This window comes from Opisthocomus hoazin, chromosome 9 (assembly GCF_030867145.1).
Source record: "Opisthocomus hoazin isolate bOpiHoa1 chromosome 9, bOpiHoa1.hap1, whole genome shotgun sequence".
Classification (NCBI taxonomy): domain Eukaryota; kingdom Metazoa; phylum Chordata; class Aves; order Opisthocomiformes; family Opisthocomidae; genus Opisthocomus; species Opisthocomus hoazin.
Window position 1 is genome coordinate 17,054,535 of NC_134422.1, and position 22,369 is coordinate 17,076,903.

A 22,369-nucleotide genomic window follows, 5' to 3' on the forward strand; every position below is an offset into this window, starting at 1 on the left:
TGCCTTAATGTTCCAGTTCACGGCCATTTGTCAGTTCTGGCATCTTGCAAATGGGTTTCACTGATGAAGGGTTAGCGAACAGCAGGTTTTGAAGCCAGAGTTCTGTCACTACAGGAGAAGCTAGCAAGGGTTGTGGAAAATCGTCCCACGTTCCTCTGCCGATGAGGTCCTTGGTGTTTCTGCACAAAGCCCACATAGCGCCAGGCACCCTCACTGCACTCTGAGCACCAGCCCCAGAGTGCTCTGCAGAGGTGATGTATGTCCTGACGGGCATCAGCGGCTACTGTGCCATAATCCCCGAACCAGAGCATCTTCAGTACCTGGAGAAACAGCTAAATATTGACTTTGAGATAAAAAAAATACCTGTCAGCACCAGATACCAGCGCTTACGACACTGGCTCACACTGAGCTCAGCCCAAACCCAGGGGCATGGTTCCGAGATCACGTGTCACGTTACTGGAGCAAAATAAAGCTTAAAGGAACAGTGTAATTGCTGATACGGAAGAGTATAAAAATAGCTGGCAAGTTGCAGTAAAGCACATTCGTTATTTATGCATTCAGCACGAGCCCTGTACAGGTGATGGAAGCTGGGAGGAGGGGGAGTGGATATTACAGGGTAAGCACATCTTAGGATGGTCTGCTCTACCAATTGACTGAAATCTGCAGTATGGCTCTCCCTGGATTCCAGAATCCATGCCTCACTGCAATAAGAGGTTCTCACCTTCTAGACGTAGCAGGCTGACAAGTGCCCGTATTGGTTAACACTAAAGCCATAGCTTCCAAACACTTTAAATGGGAACAAACCAGTCCCTTTTCACGGCCGTGCCATCATCCTCCTTTTGCTCCCCAAGTTTCTTTGCCTCCCCACTATTTCCTCCTATGGCTGGCACCATATTAACACGTTTTGAACTACAGCTAGAGAAGGATCTAGTTAAATAAGTGGTTAATTTCATATATTTTTAATCAAAAGAAGGGTTAACTGGCAAAGGAACAAGCTGCTGGAGACAGAGCAGACATGGGAAGTCACAACATCTTCTTTCTGGGAACAGCAGTAGCATAAAGTTTGTGATGCCAGGATGTTACAACTTGATAAAGAGTCCTTCCTTAGCAGAAGAAGGGCCAAAATTCTGTTTATAAATTTAAATCCAGGTCGTGTGCATTTAGCAAACAACAGTATTTTTTCAAGGCTTTACTAGCCCTACCCGTCTGCTGTGCTCCTCTGCCTTTCCATGCCAGAAGGAAACAGAATCACAAAATGTTCGGGGTTGGCAGGGACCTCTGTGGGTCATCTAGTCCAACCCTCCTGCCGAAGCAGGGTCACCTACAGCAGGCTGCACAGGACCTTGTCCAGGTGGGTCTTGAATATCTCCAGAGAAGGAGACTCCACAACCTCCCTGGGCAGCCTGTTCCAGGGCTCCGTCACCCTCAGAGGGAAGAAGTTCTTCCTCATGTTCAGACGGAACTTCCTATGCTTCAGTTTGTGCCCATTGCCCCTTCTCCTGTCGCTGGGCACCACTGAAAAGAGTTTGGCCCCATCCTCCTGACACCCACCCTGAAGATATTTATAAGCATTTATAAGGTCTCCTCGCAGCCTTCTCTTCTTCAGGCTGAACAAGCCCAGCTCCCTCAGCCTTTCCTCATAGGAGAGATGCTCCAGTCCCCTCATCATCCTCGTAGTCCTCCGCTGGACACTCTCCAGTAGCTCCTCATCTTTCTTGAACTGGGGAGCCCAGAACTGGACAGAGTACTCCAGATGAGGCCTCACTAGGGCAGTGTAGAGGGGAAGGAGAACCTCCCTCGACCTGCTGGACACACTCCTCTTGATGCATCACAGGATGCCACTGGCTTTCTTGGCAGCCAGGGCACACTGCTGGCTCATGGTCAACCTGTCGTCCACCAGGACACCCAGGTCCCTCTCCGCAGAGCTGCTCTCCAGCAGGTCCACTTCTGGCCTGTACTGCTGCATGGGGTTGTTCCTCTCCAGATGCAGAACCCTGCACTTGCCCTTGTTGAACCTCATCAGGTTCCTCTCTGCCCAACTTTCCAGCCTGTCCAGGTCTCGCTGAATGGCAGCACAGCCTTCTGGTGTATCCACCACTCCTCCCAGTTTTGTGTCATCAGCAAACTTGCTGAGGGTACATTCTAACTCTTCATCCAGGTCATGGATGAAGAAGTTAAACAAGACTGGGCCCAGTACTGACCCTTGGGGGACACCACTAGTTACCAGCCTCCAACTAGACTCAGCGCCGCTGATGACAACCCTCTAAGTTCTGCCATTCAGCCAGTTCTCAGTCCACCTCACTGACCACTCATCCAGCCCACACTTCCTGAAAACGTGCCTGCATCTCAGTAGGTCCAGTTCCTCCCAACACAAATGCACCATCACTGTGAGGCTGATGCCTAAAGACAGGAAGAGCACACAGCTTGGGGAGGGCAGTCCTAAACCACTGCTGGAAGATTCAGAAGAGGCTTCATCTTCCCCCCTAGCAACGGTATTTCTTACCCAGACTGGAATCTCCCATCATACTTAGTATTTTGCATGTCAGGATGCATTCCCACTGCCTAAGACATTTAAGTTTAGCTCCAGAACAAAATAAATAAAGAGCAGCCAGATACTGACTTGTGTATAATGCTTGAAACAAACCAACGTACGGGAAAAATACACTAGTCATTCAGGTATGGAGTTGCTTCTCATTTACCTTTAGGACTCAGCCATATTCAGTAATCCAGAACAGAAGCACTGTTGACTTTACTAATAAGATTATTCCCCTAATAACTACATTACTCAGCCATTTAACACCAGCCTGCTATTCGAGATGGCAAGAGTAAACCAGGAGACGCTGATTAGAAGTATATGAAATTACACTACCTGGCAAATAGCATGCTTTCTTAAAGATTATACAGGACATTCTATACAACTATTCAGAAGACTAAACATAGCCACAAAAGCTTGTAACAAGCAACTGTTGCCTCGTATTTGTTCATTTACATCTTAAGGCAGACAATGGACCTTACTGCAGAATGACACTGCAAAGACTATATTCCCTTTAGCAAACACGACAGCTGTTCATCGTTAAAGAATTAAGATTTTTACAACACGGACTTCATTTTACACTAAGTAAAATCCCTGAATAATCAAACTTCATTTTAAGCTAAATAAAATGAATAAATAAATAAATTAAATTAAATCAATACCCTGAATAATCAATATTCTGATCTGTAAAACATAAGGCAAGTACAGTTGATAAAAGTTCACCTTCATGGAACCACACTGCTTTCATAAATGTAAAGTTCTACGACACATATTCAGATATAACACCAAACAATGGAGCAAAGTAGCAGCTGATAAGCACCTATTTATCAGTCAAATGAATATCTAATAAGGGGTCAGCAGGTTTAGCTAGAGGTAAATATTAAAGCAACTAAAAAGAGATTTCTAACAGAATGGTAAATGTAACTGCCATTCTAACATTTTTCTCTTTGCGTATTACAATTGTGCAGTGCAGGAAACACTTAAGTTTCAGTGTTTGGTCAATAAATCTCCTTGATTCCTCCTAAGCTTCCTTAGCCATTTTCCCACAGCTGCATTCACCTCCCTTGTAAAATAAATAAATAAAATAAAATCAAGCCCTGTTCTCCGAACTTCAGATACCCAAATCTTTTACAGGTCAAGGATGTTTTTGTTACCACACCCATTTTTTTAAACTTCTTAATACTCTTTGATCAAGGGCTGTTGTTACAACAGTGTAGGAAGAGCTTTGCTACAGCTGATATTATCTGCATCACTGACAGCAGAAGCCTGAAACATTCGTGCTGCCAGCTGACACAACACCGGGTTTCCGCAAGGCACTGCAAAACTGTTAAAATAATTTTAATCTGCATAAAAATGAATCAAAGAGATAAAGACCAAAATAAAACCTCTGTTCTGAGAATTAAACATTTCATGTTCTCCCTGGTGCAAGAAGAAAAAATGCAAAATAAAAGAAGAAATAAAAAAAAGGAGAGGCTGTGATCATCGCAAAACCATTACAGCAAAGAAGTTACTATCCCAATTTAATATAATGTGATGAGCATTTTAATATTGTGCACAGTAAGCCTCAACACATGGAGGACATTAGTATTATTACTGCAAAAAAAGAAAAAGCAAAAAAAGCAGAGAACAGTGATGTTTCACCTTCTCTTTTTGAGAATGTGTTTTCTGTATTCTTACACTGTACTTACCCCTAGAGTATTTCGAGCGTATTCTCCTGTTGCACTAAGTTGCAGTGCATTATGGCTCCACAAATGCTGGCTCTTTCAACTTCATGCCAGGAAAAAAGCACACACAGGAACAAGCGTCTTCTAAAGAACTAGCTTAGATCTTCTTAATACATCCATTGCTTTGCTGGAAGTTGAAGAAGGCAAGGTCAAATAGAAGTTCCTCGCATACAGTGCAAGCAGAAAGGTTTGTTATAGTGCTTACTTGTGGAGGAGTTTATTAATTGCAGACTGAACAGGTCTCCTACACAGGAGAACACTTACCTTTCTAATGTTCCATTTCACTGAGATGAATGATGAATTTCACCATCATCATGTACAAACTTCCCCTCTTCATGAATATTCAGACTCCAGTAATGTTAAAGAGGAAATTTGCAACAGTATAAAATAATTATTTCAAAGTTTATGGTCAAACCCTATAGAGAACAGTTCTGGGATAGAACAAAAGTAATTTCGTTTTATCAAATCACTTCCATTTCCCATCAAATCTCCAGTCCACACATATCATAGAAGCTCACAGTCAAACATGAAGAGAAAGTAAATTCCACAAGTCTCAAGTCTGTTTACATTTAACTGTCTTTTACAGAAAGATGTTAAGAATGTAGAAATAATCTCTCAACAAGATACATAATTTCACTTAAATGCAATGGGCTAGGTCTCTAGAGTTAGTTATCTAATAGGTGCATTTTTTTCCCAGGAATTCTCTTGCTGTGTACCCTGAACTAGTATTTGCAATAATCAAGATATACCTTGCACAAGAGGTTTGAAAAAAGCTGATTTTATTTTATCTCTGAACAAGTTTCTCACAACCACTTAAATGATCACCCACTACTAAGGAAAGAGGATGTATCAGAAGGAGAAAACACCTTGGCTCAAACCCCTCCTCCTCCATAAAACTGGCATTCAGATTTTTAGGAAAAAGCAATCTACATGCACCTATGTAAGTTCCCATATTTTAATGAAAGACAGAAAAGTCAAACATCTTTGCAGAGAACAAACAACTGCCAGAGACTCTTCCATTCAGTCTGAAATGAAGTATTAATGAGGTCGTGTCTATAGCAGCGATTTGGTTCCACAAATTTCAGTTGTTACAGCAAACACAGTCATCATTTACTTTTTATGGTTTGACTAAAGTTACCAGACAATGGGAACACTTGCCTTAAAGTGAATTAAAAAAAAAAGTAATGACCAAATACAGCCTCTTCAAGCAATATATTGCAAGATTTCTGTCTTTTAAATGGAATCTTTGCATTGATCACAAAAATCACACCTATTTTAGAGACACTGATGAACCAAATTGTGTTAACATTTGGACAGAAAGCGTTTTATCCCGTAAATGAAGGATTCCAAGTTTCTCCTTTAACACTACAGCATACTGCAGAAAGCACTGCAGTACACACCACAGCTTTTGCTTTGAGCTTTTGCATGTTAAGTTGTTGAATCTATACTGGTTTTGATCACTGTATGTTAAAGGTTAAGTTTATTATCTGTTTATTCTCCCATCAAATTTAAGTCGCAGCCAGCTTAACTTCATTATGTCATTATACCTGCAAACAAATCAAAATATTCCCAATATGATATGTCATATTAGTTTGACACATTAGTAACAGTATTCTGCCTTATTTTTAATTCTTTTCAGAGAAATACCTACTCCACTTAGTCTTTAAAATCATTGTTGAACACTCGGTGTGTGGCTGAACAGAAATAGCGCAGAGCTAACAGCTGCCTCAAGGGTTACTGATGCAACGAATAATAACAGAGGTTTAAATCACCATCTCCTCAAATTCATACAGAATAGAACGATTTCAAAACATTCGCTCTCTGCCCCCTTCACTTCAAAATAAGTATTTTTTTATTTACTTCTGACCGAGATTCTTCACTACTTAATGCCTGTGCAAATGGAGAATGTCTTTTATACCTTCCCTTCCCAAGAGAGGGAATGTTTTCAGGGCAGTGAGTGTTTTCAGAGAAGAAATTTACTATGTACAGCCCTTCAAGCTTTAAATATAAACCAGTCAAAATCAAGGCACTCAATGTAGTTACGTATGAGCAAAAAAATTATACTGTTGAGAATAACAACCCCAAATCACAAAGCGAGATTATCAGCAATTGTGTAGCTGGGAATAAGATGAAATCCAATTATTTTACAGCTTTGGCTTGAACTTGCCAGAAATAAGCTTTTTAAGCATTTCAGCATTTTCTCCTTCCGGTGGTGAGGGCCATCTGTCATGATCTGAGGAAAACAAAAAAAACAACATACTTAGCTGACTGAGAAACTAGACATTTTACTTTTGTGTTCTACCATTGCCCAACTTCAGTCACCTGAAGGGCATTATTTTGTAGCCCTTTTCTTACCAGGTATTTCTAGGGTATGGCTATATAAACTTTGGCCACCATCCACGACCATGGTTGTCCCAGTTATGTAAGAAGCAGCTGGAGACAGTAGGAAACACACTGCAGGAGAGATCTAACAAAAGAATGACAATTTTAATCTTTCTTAAACTGTTGGGAAGTGTTAATGTCAAAGAAGCTTGTAAAAACTTTTATAGGCAAGACATAGCAATGTTTTCTAACTTAGTAATGAAAACCGTAACAGTCTTAAAGCCATCTTTCCAGCCACAAACATCAAGTACATAACAGATGAAAACCAGTATGCTTTCAAAGATCAGCATCAGATGCTGAAAATCAAACAAAAAATTGATCAGTTTATCAAAGATGCACATTCTTGGTGGAAGAGAGCTAAGTTCTTGTAAGCTACACTTTTTCACATTAATATTCATTCTTTCAGTCCTCCCTGTTGGAAGTCAACCTTTTGAGGAAGTAATGTCTACTATGAAACACTTCAGCTGTAAGAGGCTTCTAAATTAAATTTTCAGTGTAACAGTGACACCGCTTAAGTCTCCCACTTGGCACTACTACACATTATTACAAGCGTTTTTCTTTTTTAATATTCCATCACAGTTCAAAATTAAGTCTTTTTTGACCTACATACAGTAAAGTGGCTTCAAAATAGAGACACAGAAGTAGAAATATCACAAATGTTTGAAATACATTACCTCCTCAGGAACCGCTGACCTCTTGGCAGGAATCTTTGGTATGCTCTTTAACCACATCATTATACCTTGTTCTCCATAGTTTGCAACAGCAGTTTCTGAAAATACTGTTCCCTGTTTGAAAACAGCATAGTCAAAAATCAAGTTCTCTTGCATATGTTTAAACTGTGATCATTGTAAATTTCTGAAGTTGTCATTACTGGGATTTTCTGTGGGATTAAACTATCTAAACAGCACTTTAATGCAAGTTTTTACATTTAATGGAATAGTATAATTCATACAAGAAAGTAATTTGGCTGCTAGCCACATCTCTATTCAAGCGCAGTAATTCACATTATTCCAATTCAGTCACTTCAGTAACTATAAAGTGGTTTTGAAATTACAAGCATTTCATATAAGCTTACAGCAGAAAACTACAAAGCCCCAAGAACAATTTCTCAACTGTTTGTTGTAATCTGTAAGAACACTAGACTGATTTTATTGTGAATTATGGAAGCAGACAGATTTCATGCTCAGAATTCAGACTCTCCCTACTTAGCTGCTACAGAAGTAGAAAAAGGTGACTGGCTTTGCTCTGATGATTATACAGTCCAGTTTAGACTTGAGAGGGAAGATGAAGGCTACAGAATGGGAACACAGGGTTAGACAGATTAGTTATGACAGAACCTTTGGGACTCAAGTTTAACTAAGCTAACAAAATTTTAGTTCATCCATGGAGTACATGCTAAGATTTGTCTTCTAAGATAGCTGTGAAATGTGACTATATTTTGGGAGCTAGGGAAGTAACTCATATGTGAAACTACTTTTTTTAGAATGCGTGTTTCTCTCTCTATGTACCCATTCCCTACATGTTACTCGGCTCCTATGAAGCAGTAACCATTCCGTATGGCTACCACAGAGCTAGTGTGTCCATAAGGGTGACAGAAGGATATAAAGTATTACTGTAACTACAACATGGATTTTTGTTACCAGCACAGTAACAAAGCCAGCAAATACTTCTGAAAGAGCCAAACCACTGAAGTGTTTGCTTGTCACAAACTTCTTCTGATATGTGCTATAAACTATAATTAGTATGATTCATTAGGTAATTAGCATGCCTGAAAAATATATTCACATAATAATATTGTCTTAATTACTTACTTCGTCAAGACTTGATAAATCAGAAAAAAAACAAATAAACAGGAAAAACAAGCCAGTAGATCTTAATATTTAACAAGTCTCCAGATGAATTGGGCCTTGCAGAGACTACATAAGAGCCACTACCTGAATGATCATCACACATCTGCCATTCAGCATTCTGCGCTATGCCAAAGAAAGAGAGCCAGATGTTTTAGGACAAGAGGCTCAACAGGATATACAGGGATCTACAAAGACAGTAGAAAGATCTTTCTAGGGACCAGTTAAATAAATCTGATAACTATGCTATGAGATAAGATAAATTCTGAATGTAGAAGTAGTTGGACAACGTTTACCTTTCCTCTTTTGTTTTCCAGGGAGTAAATGTGCAAAATAAATTGTGGTTAAGAGTGAAGATTACACAGATCACAACAGATCATACAATCTCAAATGTCAAATCTACGGCTTCTATATAACCTCTATATCTGCACCATCTTGTACTAACTAGAAAATTTAGCTGCTCTTTCCATACAGTTATTTAAAACAACTGCTACACACTACTTACTTCCTCAGAAATGTGGCAGGCATATTTTAGCTGACCTGTATAGTGGTTTCCTGTCTGCATATATTTGATAAGAAAAAAAAAAATCAGAACTCGCATTTTTACAGGTAATTTCTTTGAGAGAAGGTCCACTCCAAATACAGTCTTTGTATGCCCAAAACTAATCTAACTTAACATGTAGAAGACAAAACAGAAGATATTACGTGACACTTTCAGAGATTTTCAAAATAGCACTGTAAACACAGGTGGAAACCATCAGCATATCGGAATCTCAAGTATAAAAAGTTTTGTGAACTAAGAATAATGTAACTATTACTGAAACACAAAGCAGTCAGTAATTTTATGTCAAGGGTTTGTAAGACAGGTCACCAACTCCTCCCAGGTTATCATTTCATCAAGCTAGAAAAAAAACCCTAAAGTCCCAAGTCAAAGCAGAAGCAATTTTATCTCACATCTCCGGCTCATCATCCAAACAGTACAGAACACTCTCAAATGACCTGAAGAACGTTGGTGAGGGAATTATAAATAAATAAATACATAAATAATCCAAAAACAGTTACAGGCTATAGATTTTAAAATCCATTTTGGTCTGAAAGTTTTAACCATGCTCATGTATGATGGGTAAGTTTAATCAGATCATTTGCCATTACTTACAGGAGCAACGCTGTTGATTCTTACTCCACTGTGGGCCCATTCTAAAGCTAAAGTCTTGGTTAGATTATTCACTGCAGCTCTTGCAGCTCCTGTATGCCTATTGAAATAAGAAAGCAAAAGAAGCATCTCTTCCTTCAGCTAACAGTGCTCAACGTTAATTCTACCGCAGCCTCGCTAGGGTAGTCCAAGTAGGTTTCTACGGCTGGACCAACCATCTGAGAGAGAGAGAGATTTTCTAGTTTGTAAGTTTGACCATAGCTTCACAGTTTAAACAAGCTATGCTGGAAATACTTATCATCTCTTCCACAGCGTGACATGAGGTCAGCTACATTCTACTGCGGAAGCAGGCTTATAAAATGAAATACAACTGGAGGCAAAATTCCAACTGTGTAAAACTACAAAAGGTAAGCTGCACAGGTAAAGCAACACTTGGAAGTACAGTGGTCTGAAAAATAGTTTAGAATTTCTGACAAATACGATTAAAATATGCCACTGTTCAAAAAATACTATAGGTGGAGAGATGACCATAGGCAGAGTGATCTCATACACCTTGCTGCTGTAGGAAACTAGTCTGAAATGATTACAAGCTTGAACAAATGCAGACAAAATTACTGCAGTGATGAACAGCCGACAGTGGGACTCGTAACAGAGTTTAGTTCCTTTAGCCTAGCAAAACAGACTTAGAGGAGATAGATACAATAGTTTATCGAATACCAGGAAAGGAATAAGAAAAACTTAAGAAAAACATAAGAAAACCAAATTTGTTCATATGTTTAGGCCAGAAATAAATAAGGTCCAGGCACACTATAAGCAAACAAACTTGACTAGTTTTATGTTCAGAATTAATACATGAAAAACTGCATCAGGTGATTTTTGGCATGAATGGTAGCTGGACTTGTAAAGGCAAGTCTTTTTCAACAGTATATTTCTAAAACAAGTATCAATTCAACAGGAATTTAATTTGAAAGTAGTTTTGTCTATCCATCTACATCCACATCCAACAGTTATTTGGGAAATTTTTTTCCACTGTTATTCAGAATTATGTTTTTTATCTCTTGGTTCAACTCTCAAATACAGCTTCAGCCTATTTGCTGTGACAATTCAACCAGAGTTAACGAGAGTGGAGAAATTTAAATAACTGTAGCTTCAGCACCACCCTGTGGATCTCTAAAAATATTTTGTACTGCCAAGAACAAGTTAGGGAGAAAATATTCTGCTATTTCTGAACAATTTTAAATTTTAAAAACTTTCAACCCTGAATTAGGACAAAGAGAGGTAATGTAACATTTGCTCAAATTATAGTTTTGTATTTTCTTCAATAGAAATGTAATTTCAAAGTTTAAGAAGAAAAAAGAAAAATAGTTTCAAAGAAGAAATTCAAAATTTTTCTTCAAGTAAGAAACTGTCAAAATGCAGCATTTTGACAACTTCAAAATTTCCTTCGAAAATAAAATAACTGAAACAATTCATTTTCTGAGCATTATTTCTCTTTCAACAAATTTGAACATTTTTGGTAGAAAAGTTTCTAACTGGAAGACTCCTGCTCACCTCCATTTTGAGGGTAATTTGAACAAATATGGTACACATACTGATATGGAGAGGGTGCTGCATTTTCATGTAGACAGCTGTTACCATTTGTGTCAGTATAGAAGAACTACAAACAAGGTAACATGTTGGTACCCATGAGCCTTCTCCAAGTCAAGACAGAAGCAGAGCAAATAGAACTGACTCTCTGCACTGGAGACCTTCTCCAAGGCAGATGGCTACAAAGTGAGAGTAAAAAGAAAAATGGCAAAGGCAGGCATTATGTGACCTGAAGGACAAAGCCAAGACCTGGTAACGTACTAGAAATGTTCCTCCTACTCCCCCACTCCCAGCCCAACTCCCATAACTCATTACACCAAGACCTGTAAACTGATGGTAGAAGAGGAAAATGACAGGTGCCACATTCTTGCAAATCTTCCAGAAATGTGGAGAGAGAGCAAGAAAAGGCTACAGTTCACTGCAACTAGTCCCACTAGCATTCCACTTCCAGTGTAAGCTTCACCAGCAAGTCTTGCTTCAGTTTCTTGCAAACAATTTGAGAGACCAGGGACGTCATTTACTCCTGTAGTCTCTAGTGAATTAATAACAGATCCCCACACATACAGCCAAGTGATACCACTGTGCTCTCTTGACCTAACTACTGTATTTCTATACTCTGCTGCTGCCTAGTGCACACCTTTCTAAAATGAAATATTTATAAGCAATTAGTACTTCTACAGGAAAAAATATAGGAAAACATAAAAATAAGATATATATTACGACATTCCAGGAAACCCATTTCTCACAGCAGCAGTAATGTTGACAATGACTCCTCCATGTTCCTGCATCCAGGCATTGTACACTGTATGAAGGAGGAAGATAACTATAAATATCAGAAGAAATGCATACAAATGAACTTGTCAACTGGAAGCCAAATTTGGAGTCTTAACTCCACTTACACCACGCATTTCCTGTGCAGATTTAGATAAGAAAATCTGCTCTTTGTACCACAGCCTCACCACGGCTTGGTGAGATAACAGGTGTGGTCCAGGTAAGGCTCAATGTTTGTCAAGAAGCCTTTTGGTGGAAATCAAGATTTCATGCTTCTATGTAAATTACCTTCATTTCCACATTCCCAACGCTATCTGAGAATCATGTATCATCCTTCAATTTAACTTTAAATTTACATCCCTGATGGGAGAGAAATCTTTTCTGTCTTACACACAGTGAATACAGGCCACAGAAGTTCAGTCGTTTTCCCATAGACTTTTAATATACTTTTTATACACTTACAGTGTTTTACATACTTTTTGAGTATCCAAGCCAATTGACTCCGCAAACCTGGCCTTAATGAGATGATCATACTTGCCTAAATGTATGTTTGTATATATGAAAAAATGTAATGTACAGTTTACTGTAACACTTTGGATGAGATTAACGAAAACAAATATCCACTGTCAGATAAGTGCGTGAGAAAAGAACGTAAGGAAACTTTGTATTTCTTGCCTTCTGGTATTGCTGCAGGGCTTGTACTTGTCCTGTGCAGCCTGCTCTAGGTCACCCTGCTTCGGCAGGGTGGTTGGACTAGATGATTCACAGAGGTCTCTTCCAACCCCTACCATTCTGTGATACTGTGATACTGCTGTAAAAAACTAAATAAATAAACAAAAAAAGCTTAATGTTCATTCCTTACCTGCTTTGCAGCAGTAGAAGGTCCCTGTCAGATTTGTGTCTATCACAGCATTCCAGCCTTTTGCACGGATGGCTTCAGCAGGACTTGCAAATTGGCCCCCTCCATTATTCACCAGGAAGTCAATTTTCCCATGCAGACTCAGCGTAGACTTCACCAAAGCTTCTACCTGAAACCGTATTTGTTAGTGTGATATCCTGATTAAACTATGGACCCAATTTCATTCTCAGACAGTTATTTTCCCTCTCATATGCTTTTCACACATAAAAAGGAGGTACCAGCCATCAGAGAGGCTGGAAGATTGGTATGACAGGTTTAGTCAGCCAAGAAGGATAGGGCTGAGTCCATGTTTACTTAGGAAGTCTTCCTGGTATAATGCAGGTGCTACATAAAATATCACCACTGAAAGACGAAGGGTATTTAAGCCACTGAAGGTTTGTAAAAACAAACACACACAAATGCCTGCTACTTAAAACCTACTAAGAATCTTCTGACATTTTTCACAAGGGTGGGAGTGTTCATATCAGATGCTGGAAGAGTTCCATATAAGGTAGCTACTGCTTTTTCCCTCTGACCCATACACCTGAATATTTTAAACAGAAAACATAAGTCATCTTGTGAAGTGTTATCTTCTTACACAGACCAAGAAGGTTAGCTTGTTACCCTGCAAAACATAAACTCTAAAGAGTGCTGCAAATACTGCAAGTTGTCTTCTTTAGCAAAAGAAAGGCGAATATTTGACTGAGCAAATACGTTCTTCCTATAAGCAGGATGAATACTTATGATACTATTTACCTTTGGGTACTCTGAGAAGGTATTAACAGCAAATAGCAACAACCATTTTATTCACTCACTCAAAGAGCTGTCAGTACAGACAAGGAGTGGCCTAAGTTCATACGGAAGAAAAGAGACTTTGAGAATCTAAACCCAACTCCAACACTGACCTAATCTGAGCTACAGGCTGTAAGCTAAGCTTTCTGCATTGTCCTCTGTTTTGGAAGTACAGCGGCTTCGCCACACACTCACACCAACCACAGGAGAACTTCTGGAGGGGAATATATTGAAAAGCGTTCAAAGATTTTACAGATACCAAAGCTGACGTATTTTTCTTATTACAAGATAGTAATAAGAATTCTATAGCAACTGCTTAATAATTTAACCTTTATCTCAAGAAACAGGGGAAATGGGACAAAATTACTGTTTCCTGCTTACATTACCTATCACAACTCGATACCATGCATCAGGTATTCCTACTCAACCATATTTTAAACACTAATCTACCATCTGCGGTCAAAGAAAACACAGACCAAAAAAACCCAAAAAACAAACGTCAGGAGCGATGCTGCTGCTGAAACAGATTTGACTACGGGAAGGGTATCAATCAGCCTTCCTCTGTATTGAGTTAGCAGTAGAATACAACAGAAATAAAAGAACAAGCAATGCATGATCTGTACCTCACCAAGAGCATCACCAACTCAGTCTCATAAATAGCTGCTAACAGTTCAGGATGGTTTAACAGGAGAGTATGGATCTTCTAAGGATGCACCTCTCTGAAGAAGAAAACCTAAACATACAGTGACTGAAGCCTGATTGAAAAACTAATGCCTGCTGAGAAAAAAATGCCTGAAGAAAATAATTTTGTACCTAAATCACCATCTTCAAGTTTTGAATGTCATCTTCTTCCTCACTTCATTCACTACAGCTTGTGGGATCTGAGGAAAGAAGAAACACCAAAACCACAAAACATCTGTGACAGCAGTCCCAAACTGATGACTTGTGAGAACCACCATGTCACAAAGACTTACAGGTTTGCTCACAACCACAGAAAAATAAGTTATGCCTCGCTAGGCAGCAAAAGTTATGCTTTGCTCAGCAATATCAAACTCCTCTCCCTGTCAGCCCGAGGATCTTGCTTTGAATATTGTTCTCTATAAGTCACTGACATATGAGCTCATTTATGGAAGAGAAATGGTTTCTAGTAAAAGGAATGTTTGAACAGACTAAGGCTGTTCAGGTTGGAGAGAAGAGAAGAGACAGCTGCTGTAGCTCAACATTTAAGACACAAAACCACATGCTGTCCCTTCCCAACACCTACAAAGATAAACAGAAGGCTCTTTCAATAATGGAAAAAGGATGGGGTCTCTCTCCTCCTCTTTGGCCATCATTACACTGAAGCACTGGAATTAATTAATTAGGTCCTTTGATTTCGGAAAAAGAGCTTGGTTTGAAAAGACACACACACACACACAGAGCTCTCTGGCCTGCATCTCAGCAAAAGCAAACTGACCTGCTCTTGTTATATGCAACACGTAATGTGGACAGTGCTAGAAAATATCCAAATAATTAAAATCACTTCAGCTTCATAATCACTAAGAACCAACATTGATCACTACATACACTCCAGACTACAGGATAAGGGACGGGTGCACAATCACTGCTTCAGGATAAGGCCCCATGAAGGCAGAATACAGAAACCTCAGGTGCTCTTACCAGCATTCCAGAACCCTCTACTCTTCCATCTTTAAAAACAAAACAGGTTTGTTATCCTTTACAAAACACTCAATGGAAAACTAGCCAAAAGCAGCAGCAGCAAACTCGTGACAGAAATAAGCCTGACAGGTTATGCAGTGGTTGAAAATCCTCCATCAAGCAAGATTATTTCTTGCATATTAAACAAAAAGTAAGCTTTGCTAGAAAGCAAGAGGGCCTCTGAGGATGAAGATTAAGAGACTTAAAAATGTGAATTCATTAAGCTATTCCCACGATATCTGCCATCAACCTTCTGCAGCAGTTAATTTCACTGCACCTTCTTTGACTCTTCCTTGGCCAGAAAGAGCTCTAACAGACATATTGCACTATATGCTGAGGGATGAATCCTCTAATGCTCGAATTTCACAGATCCAAACTAAGGCACACAAGAGCTGTGTCATCTTCAGAGCAGCTCAGTTACTTTAAGATTTGCAATAGGAGGAAAAAAAAAAAAACATATGGCAATTTTGAAAGCACTTTCATCTTTCTTATATCTCCTCTATTAAAAGTCCATCCCTCCAGTTTGCCTGACGGTAAAATTAAAATCAGGACAAAATTCATACGAGTTATTAGAGAAATGAAGAACAACTGATGGAGATGGAGGGATTAAAAAAAAAAAAAAAGGGCATGCTACAGTAAGAACAGATGGTTTGTTCCTACAGGTGACCAGGGTGGCTTCCCTTACAAGAAAGATTTACTCTTAGAAAGGTTTCAGTGAGTTGTCAAAGAGAAAGACACATTAAATGAATGATGTAGTTCTTCAGGAAGCTGCCTGGGCTTTGTAGCTTGTGATGGATCAGTTCTGACACCTAAGCAGGCCTGAACTCCTAAGTTTTCTCCCTTGTGGAAACATTTATGCGGTCTTTCTCCTTCACACCCTCTTTGATACCTGGTACAAGAGCTGACAAAGAGGATGCAACGACTCACAGGGAACACTTAAAGAGGCTGTCCTCTCTACCCACCAATGTGCTTCCGTGAATTACTGTGATAAATACTCTTCACTCACACTAAGCTGAAACCAGACAATGAGTTGTAAAGCTATTAAGGAGTAGGATACAGAGCCAACACAGTTGTACAAGTCTTGCTTCTTTCGTAAGGGAAGCCAAAAGTCCAAATGCCCTCTCACCCCACCAACACTATAAACAGGAAGCTACTCCTGTATTTGTGAAAATGCTGAAGTGAGTTATACTGCTGTTCTGCCTCTACTGAAGATTACCTTCTAGGCTAGAAAACTCCTTCACTACAGTTTTTACAGATCCCTGTTCCTAAGACTCTAAGTCCTAGGCACTAAATTGTAGGTTAAAAATGGAATAGGTTTTGAAAGCACATGTACGATGATCTTTGAATAAAAGTCCAAAGGTACTTTTCCTCCAGACTCCGCAACGCAATCAAGTGCAAATTAGAAAAAGTGTTCACCATTGCTGCTCCTGGCAAGTATAATAAATCAGCAATATTTAGCAGTGTGTTGTGGAAAATCTGCCACATCCCTCAGTTCTATGTTCTGACAGTTTCTAGCAGTGTAAGTTACCAATTGTTAGTTTGAGTTTATCTAGCTTCAACTTACAAACACTCAGCACGTGAGAGTAAGGAAGTGCTATCCTCACTACAAATTTAAAAGCTGAAAATGTGATCCACACATTTCTGGTCCAATAGTAATTTTAGAAACTAATTAACAAGTGGCTAGGAATTAGCAATCTTTGAGAATCTCAGCATTAAAGAACTAATGGAGGAGGACAGAGCGAGAAAAACAAGAGCTAAAGAACAAAAATCACAGTATGTCTCTAACTAGTAGAAATATCTGGTCTTGGAGATAGGCATCTGGAATGGATAAATATTTGTTTAGCTGGTACACTTAAGTTCTTGTGTTAACATGCAACAGAAATTGCATTCCTTATTCAAAACTTCCACAAAAAGGAAATTTTCATGGTGATTTTTTTCCAAATAGGACTTCAACAGAAAGAAGTAAGAGCAGTCGGAGAACTGAAGTGAGTCAAACTATAAGACTGAGTCAATGACTGAAAGTTCAACCCTGGTGTTTACCTTTTTCCTCTGAACTCTCTCTTCAATAGAAACAGTTATGAAATCCTAGTCGTTTATGAGAATTTCCACTGGCCAGAGACACCTGATAGAGGTTTCTCCAATATCATATGAAAAGTTCTAAGAAAGTTCTGGTGTGTCCATAAATGAATATAGCTTAAAACTAAACTGAAAATAAGACAATTCTACGATGAAACTGCAGGGTAACAGCAAAGGCAGAAGTTTCTGCAAGTACCAGCATGGTTACCAGTAATACACAATAATGCCTAAACACTTTACACAGCACTATAAAAAAGGCTTTAAAAGCACCTTCAAAAAAGTTTCCAAAGCTATCTAAGATTGTTTTGTCAAATATGTATTTACCCGTACTTAATAAACAGGGAACAAAGAAGAAATGGAAGTTTGTTTAGTGGAGATTACCTCATTTCACTATCTAAGCCCTCTACTATCTCACAGTCCCACTAGATCACTTTTAAACTGATGCAGAAATAAGATTCACCTGCAGAAGGTTAAGAATACCAGAGTATTTTCTGCAAGAACAGTGACATAAAAGAAGGCTTAAGCCTTTTCTCCTTCTTTACCTCTTTTCTTTCCTGTAGCTTTAATCATGTAAGTTGCCCTCTGACATCTGTCATAACCTATTATATCACAGTGCTCATGCTAGTAAATACAAACCTAAAATTCACTGGTAGGTGAAGTGATAGACTGCACAGCCGCAGGGTTCCTCTCCTTCTGGAGAGAAAGTCTAAGTATATCACTATGAATATTTTATGGCATGAACTGTTCCATGAGTGAAAAATTTTATTTTTTATCTGCTTTATGGTTGTATAGTAGGATATTTCTAGAATCTACATAGCTACTGAAGGTCACTAATACTTCTTTAAGTTAAGCCAGAATTTAACACGGGCTTTGCAACGTTAAGAAAAATGTAGCAATCAGGGGTTACTGGAATATTTTCTAGCTGTCTTCATTAAGTTAAAAGTTCAGCCTGATGCTGGACTTTTATATGTTTAATTACACAGATTGAAAAATTTGGAGGTGAACACAGACTTCTGAAGAACCTGCATTAAATACTTTTGCTCTTGATCTTCCATTTTTTGTAATATGAAGGAAAAAATAATACTCAATCAGGATAGCAATAGAGTTTGTAATGAGGTGCACCTCAAATTGTAACCAAAATTTGAAACATGTTTAAAAATAACAAAATATGTGGCATATTTTTGCTTTAATACAAGCAAACTGACAATGCAGGGCACTTGTGTCAAGTCACAAGCACTGTGATTCCATGCTATGACTTCCTGTTTGAAGGAACTATTCTGAGGTCTCCATTTCCACAAGTTAACACCCCCTCACTGCTGTCACAGAAATGTGACACAGAACCATCCTAAGTGGGCTCCAACTCATCTATAGAACATGCCACTTCCAAAGCCTGCTTCTCACAGACATATCTGAAATACGTATGCATGGTTAGAAAAATATTTGCAATTACAAATGCTTTCTTGCTTAGGTGGCTAACAAACGGTCTTCCCTTGGAAAGCACATCTTTATCTAGATCAATTTAACAGTGCTTTACTGCACCTGTCCTCTGATCTAAGTCACTTTTGAGAGGGCCAGAGAAGACTTTTGGAGATCTGAGAATCTATATACACAATCTGCCTTCGACACGTTCAGCCCCAGAACAAGACCACTAGTCTTTACCTCATCTTCTTTGCGGATATTGCACTGTATGGGAGTCACTTTGGCAGGACTCATGGAAGAAAATTTATTATTCAGTTCTTCTGCAGCAGCTTTTAATCGGTCAAATTTACGAGAGGCAATAACAACACTGCAACCTGTAGAGACAAAATGAAACATCCTTCAGCTAACATAGTTAAAATTACAGTTATGCTAGCTTTTTAATAACATAATGGAGATATCTTGTAGGATGTGCGTTTATTAGTCACTGACTAGAAGACACGTTGAAATTCTTGCGAGAGAGAGAAATGATTGATGTCAGGTGCTTCTTAGCAACAAGATCCCACTGTGCCAGGAAAAGAGTAATCAAAAAAGTGTCCAAAAGGTTCCCTCTCCTTCCTGCAGAAGGGAAGATTGCCTGTGAGTTGCAGAGTCAGCAAAGTAGCTTTCAGACATCACTTTTGCTACCTCTGCTCACAGCTGCCTCATTTATCCATTATGCGATTTAAAGACATTTCAGCAGGTCTTGATTACAAAAAAATGCTTGCTCCTAAAACCACAAAAATAATCTTACTGTATGTGTGGCTGTAATCTTGGCTAGTGGTAAGCAATTGTAATGCTCTGCTTTTCAACCCTGCAGAGCCTGAAGGAAAGGATGATAGCCTCACGAGATTAATTGCTATCTGCAAACTACAGACAGCAGGAACAGAGGCCTTCCCATAGCACCGCCACACACTGTAGAATCCTAGCTCAGAAAGGAGAGGAAAAAAATAGGCAGGAGCATCAGCGTTCTGTTTTTTCTTCAGCATTTGCAGGCATAAGGACTTATTCTACAGAGAAAAACAATGCAGGTGCCAAATTAATGGCAAGCAGTCACACTACAGCCAGTCTAGTTTCTTCTGTCACATCAGCGGACTCAGGACAGCTTTAAGGCTTCAGCAATTGCTACTGCATAGACTAATACAGACCCCACTAAATTAATACCTAGCACAAACCCAGTAGGCCTGCAATTTCATATTAAGGATAAGCAAATTACTAGCTTCCACTACCAAACAGGCAAGGAGGTCTTGCTCCCAGTTCCCTCCTTCCATAATCTCAGGATCCCAGCAGAGGCCATCCCTTCCTCATACCAGCTCTGGTGCTCATCTGCTTTAACATAAACCAATTCAACACCCTCAACCAGCCAAAAAAAATGTTAACATCTTGCCAGGTGTTTTTTTTTTCTTTGTTGCTATTTTACTCAGTGGAATTTGGCTTCTCATGTGATCAAACAAACACCAGAATCAACTCAAAATAACTTGTGGGAGTAAAGAGCAGCAAGCTGTTCATTTGGCTCAGGCTGTCTTGTGAAACTATACATAAAACTAAAAAAAAAAGAGAAAAAAAGAGAGGAGCTGAATTCTCACAGAAGGAAGTGCTGCACCTACATATCCCTACGATAAAGCTTCACCTGTAATCAGTGGTCATCTTAAACCAATACGTGTAAAGATCTTTGAGGTCTCCTGATTTTTTAAATTAAGAACTCCAGCCACTTGCACAACCACCTAACGCAGAGCAGATTTCATAAAATGGCGCACACCATTACCGATTAACACAAAATATTAAATCACAGTAGCACAGTCATATTTATGAACTTAAGTGCTTATTAACACATACACTGACGTAAAATAAGGTCCAGTAAAAGACTGTCTTTTTGCTAAGTACACTAATTGGGGGAGGGGGAGATTCTAACTTGCTGAACAACACTTGGTACCATACAAGCTGACATTACTTTGCTTGTTTTTCTTCACAAAGAATGACCAGAGCATTTCCTGACAGGGTCGGGGGGAAAGGGCACAAGTTTCCAGATGAAAGGTTTAAATCTGTCCAGAAGGCTTCAAAGGAGACTGGTTATAAAAACAATGTACATCATGACTGGCATTATCCGTCACTGCTCCTACAGGCATTCTCTGTCCAGCCAGCCTCCCTCCAAAAAAATACAGCCTAACAGTATACATGGAAAAGAGTTCCCGGTCATCTTCTTGTCAGGAGTAGCCAGCAAGTCTACAGGTAAGGAAGGTTACTCAGACAGACTTAAGCGATAGCTCTTTCTTCATTTTCTGACATGTGCTTTGTAGAGATTTGCAGCCTTGTTTTCTATTTAGGATGTTATGAACATGCACTTTTCTTCAAGGCAGTATGTAAGGACACCTTAAAGAACCGCTCAGTTCCCCAGCAACACAAAGGCAGCAGAACCAGCCCCTGCTTCAGCTCCACAGAGCAAGTGCAAAGCTGGGAGACAAAAGGCCAGGGGAGGCAGAGATGTCTCCCAGCACACAGCCTTAACAAAGAAAGCTCTTTACGATGCAGTGAAACGGCATGGGGCACATTTCAACAGCGCAAAGCATGGGGAGTGTGGCACCGTGAGGCATATTGCTAGCGCTGGTATTTCGAAGACAGTGAATCCAACCATGATAATAAACATTATCTGAAACGGGTCTGACGCGGATGATCGCTAGCACTTCTGTTGAAACCTGTGGAAAAGGTGTTGCAAGGTGGGTGACTCAGAAGCTTGCCTTTCCCTCCAGATTTTACCACTTCTCTGTAAACAGCACGGACAGAAAACCCACGAGGCACATGCTGAAGATTAACTTCAGGACATTTCTGTCACCAGCACTGAGAGGGAAGCACCGCTTCCCTAAAACTCCTGTGCGGACAAGGTTTCAAAACCGTAGTACTCCGTAACACTCAGTTTAACAACCAGATAAATCCTCCAGTTAAACAAGACGAAAACTCACTTAAGAGGGAGCACGAGAGAAAGGGTCCGGGTTTAATACCACCTCACGCTGACTGCGGTATTTAAAACAGCGCATCTTTTAAGTGCCAGCGGGTCAAAAGTCCCCAACCTCACCCCGCCCTCCTCGCTATTCAACGACCGACCCCGAACCCCCCACAGCCCCGCTCCTCGAGCGTTGCCCACCCTCAGACCGCACCGCAACCCCCCGACCCCCTCAGACTCTGTCCCCCGCCATCACCTCAGGCCCGGCCCTGCTCCCCCAACACCCGCCCCGCCCCCCTGCCCCACCGGGGTTCCCTCCGGAGCCCCCCTCCCCCCGCGCCCACCTAGCGCCAGCAGGTCGGCGGCGATGGCCTTGCCGATGCCGGTGCCGCCGCCGGTGACGATGGCCACCCGCCCGCGGAACAGCCCGGCCGCCAGCAGCCCGCGCGCCGCCGCCATCTTTCCCCCCCCAGCGCCTCGCACAACGGCCGCCGCCGCCACGTGACGCGCGGCCC

The 22,369-nt window shown here is 40.1% G+C and overlaps 2 protein-coding genes across 3 annotated transcripts in view; both read right to left on the bottom strand.

The window, feature by feature from the left end:
- The window catches only part of MAP3K2 (mitogen-activated protein kinase kinase kinase 2), a 55,876-nt gene extending 50,946 nt beyond the window's left edge, over nucleotides 1-4,930 (bottom strand). Inside the window, exons 1-2 of one of the 2 annotated variants that reach the window (XM_075430328.1) lie at nucleotides 4,522-4,930; nucleotides 4,222-4,384 (exon numbers count right to left, since the gene is read on the bottom strand). The gene's annotated coding sequence lies outside the window, so the exon portion shown is untranslated. Of the gene's footprint in view, nucleotides 1-4,221 lie in introns of both variants that reach the window. The other variant, XM_075430329.1, reaches the window with a different exon arrangement.
- An 89-nt stretch (nucleotides 4,931-5,019) lies between these two features.
- Nucleotides 5,020-22,330, bottom strand: PECR (peroxisomal trans-2-enoyl-CoA reductase). Its single transcript, XM_075430332.1, has 8 exons — nucleotides 22,199-22,330; nucleotides 19,121-19,254; nucleotides 12,860-13,025; nucleotides 11,947-12,028; nucleotides 9,643-9,739; nucleotides 7,314-7,424; nucleotides 6,613-6,724; nucleotides 5,020-6,490 (listed from the first exon to the last, which is right to left on the bottom strand). The coding sequence occupies exons 1-8, from the start codon at nucleotides 22,311-22,313 to the stop codon at nucleotides 6,402-6,404; spliced, it is 906 nt and encodes a 301-aa protein (XP_075286447.1). The 5' UTR covers nucleotides 22,314-22,330; the 3' UTR covers nucleotides 5,020-6,401.
- Between the last annotated feature and the right edge of the window lie 39 nt (nucleotides 22,331-22,369).

Bases quoted from the DNA above. Each gene is read 5' to 3' on its own strand.
- PECR (XM_075430332.1), bottom strand. From the start codon at position 22,313: ATGGCGGCGGCGCGCGGGCTGCTGGCGGCCGGGCTGTTCCGCGGGCGG. The intron at 19,255-22,198 runs GTGGGCGCGGGG...TTGTCTCTACAG, and splicing joins CGCCGACCTGCTGGCGCTAG to GTTGCAGTGTTGTTATTGCC. The intron at 6,725-7,313 runs GTAATGTATTTC...TTCTTTTGTTAG, and splicing joins GGTCAGCGGTTCCTGAGGAG to ATCTCTCCTGCAGTGTGTTT.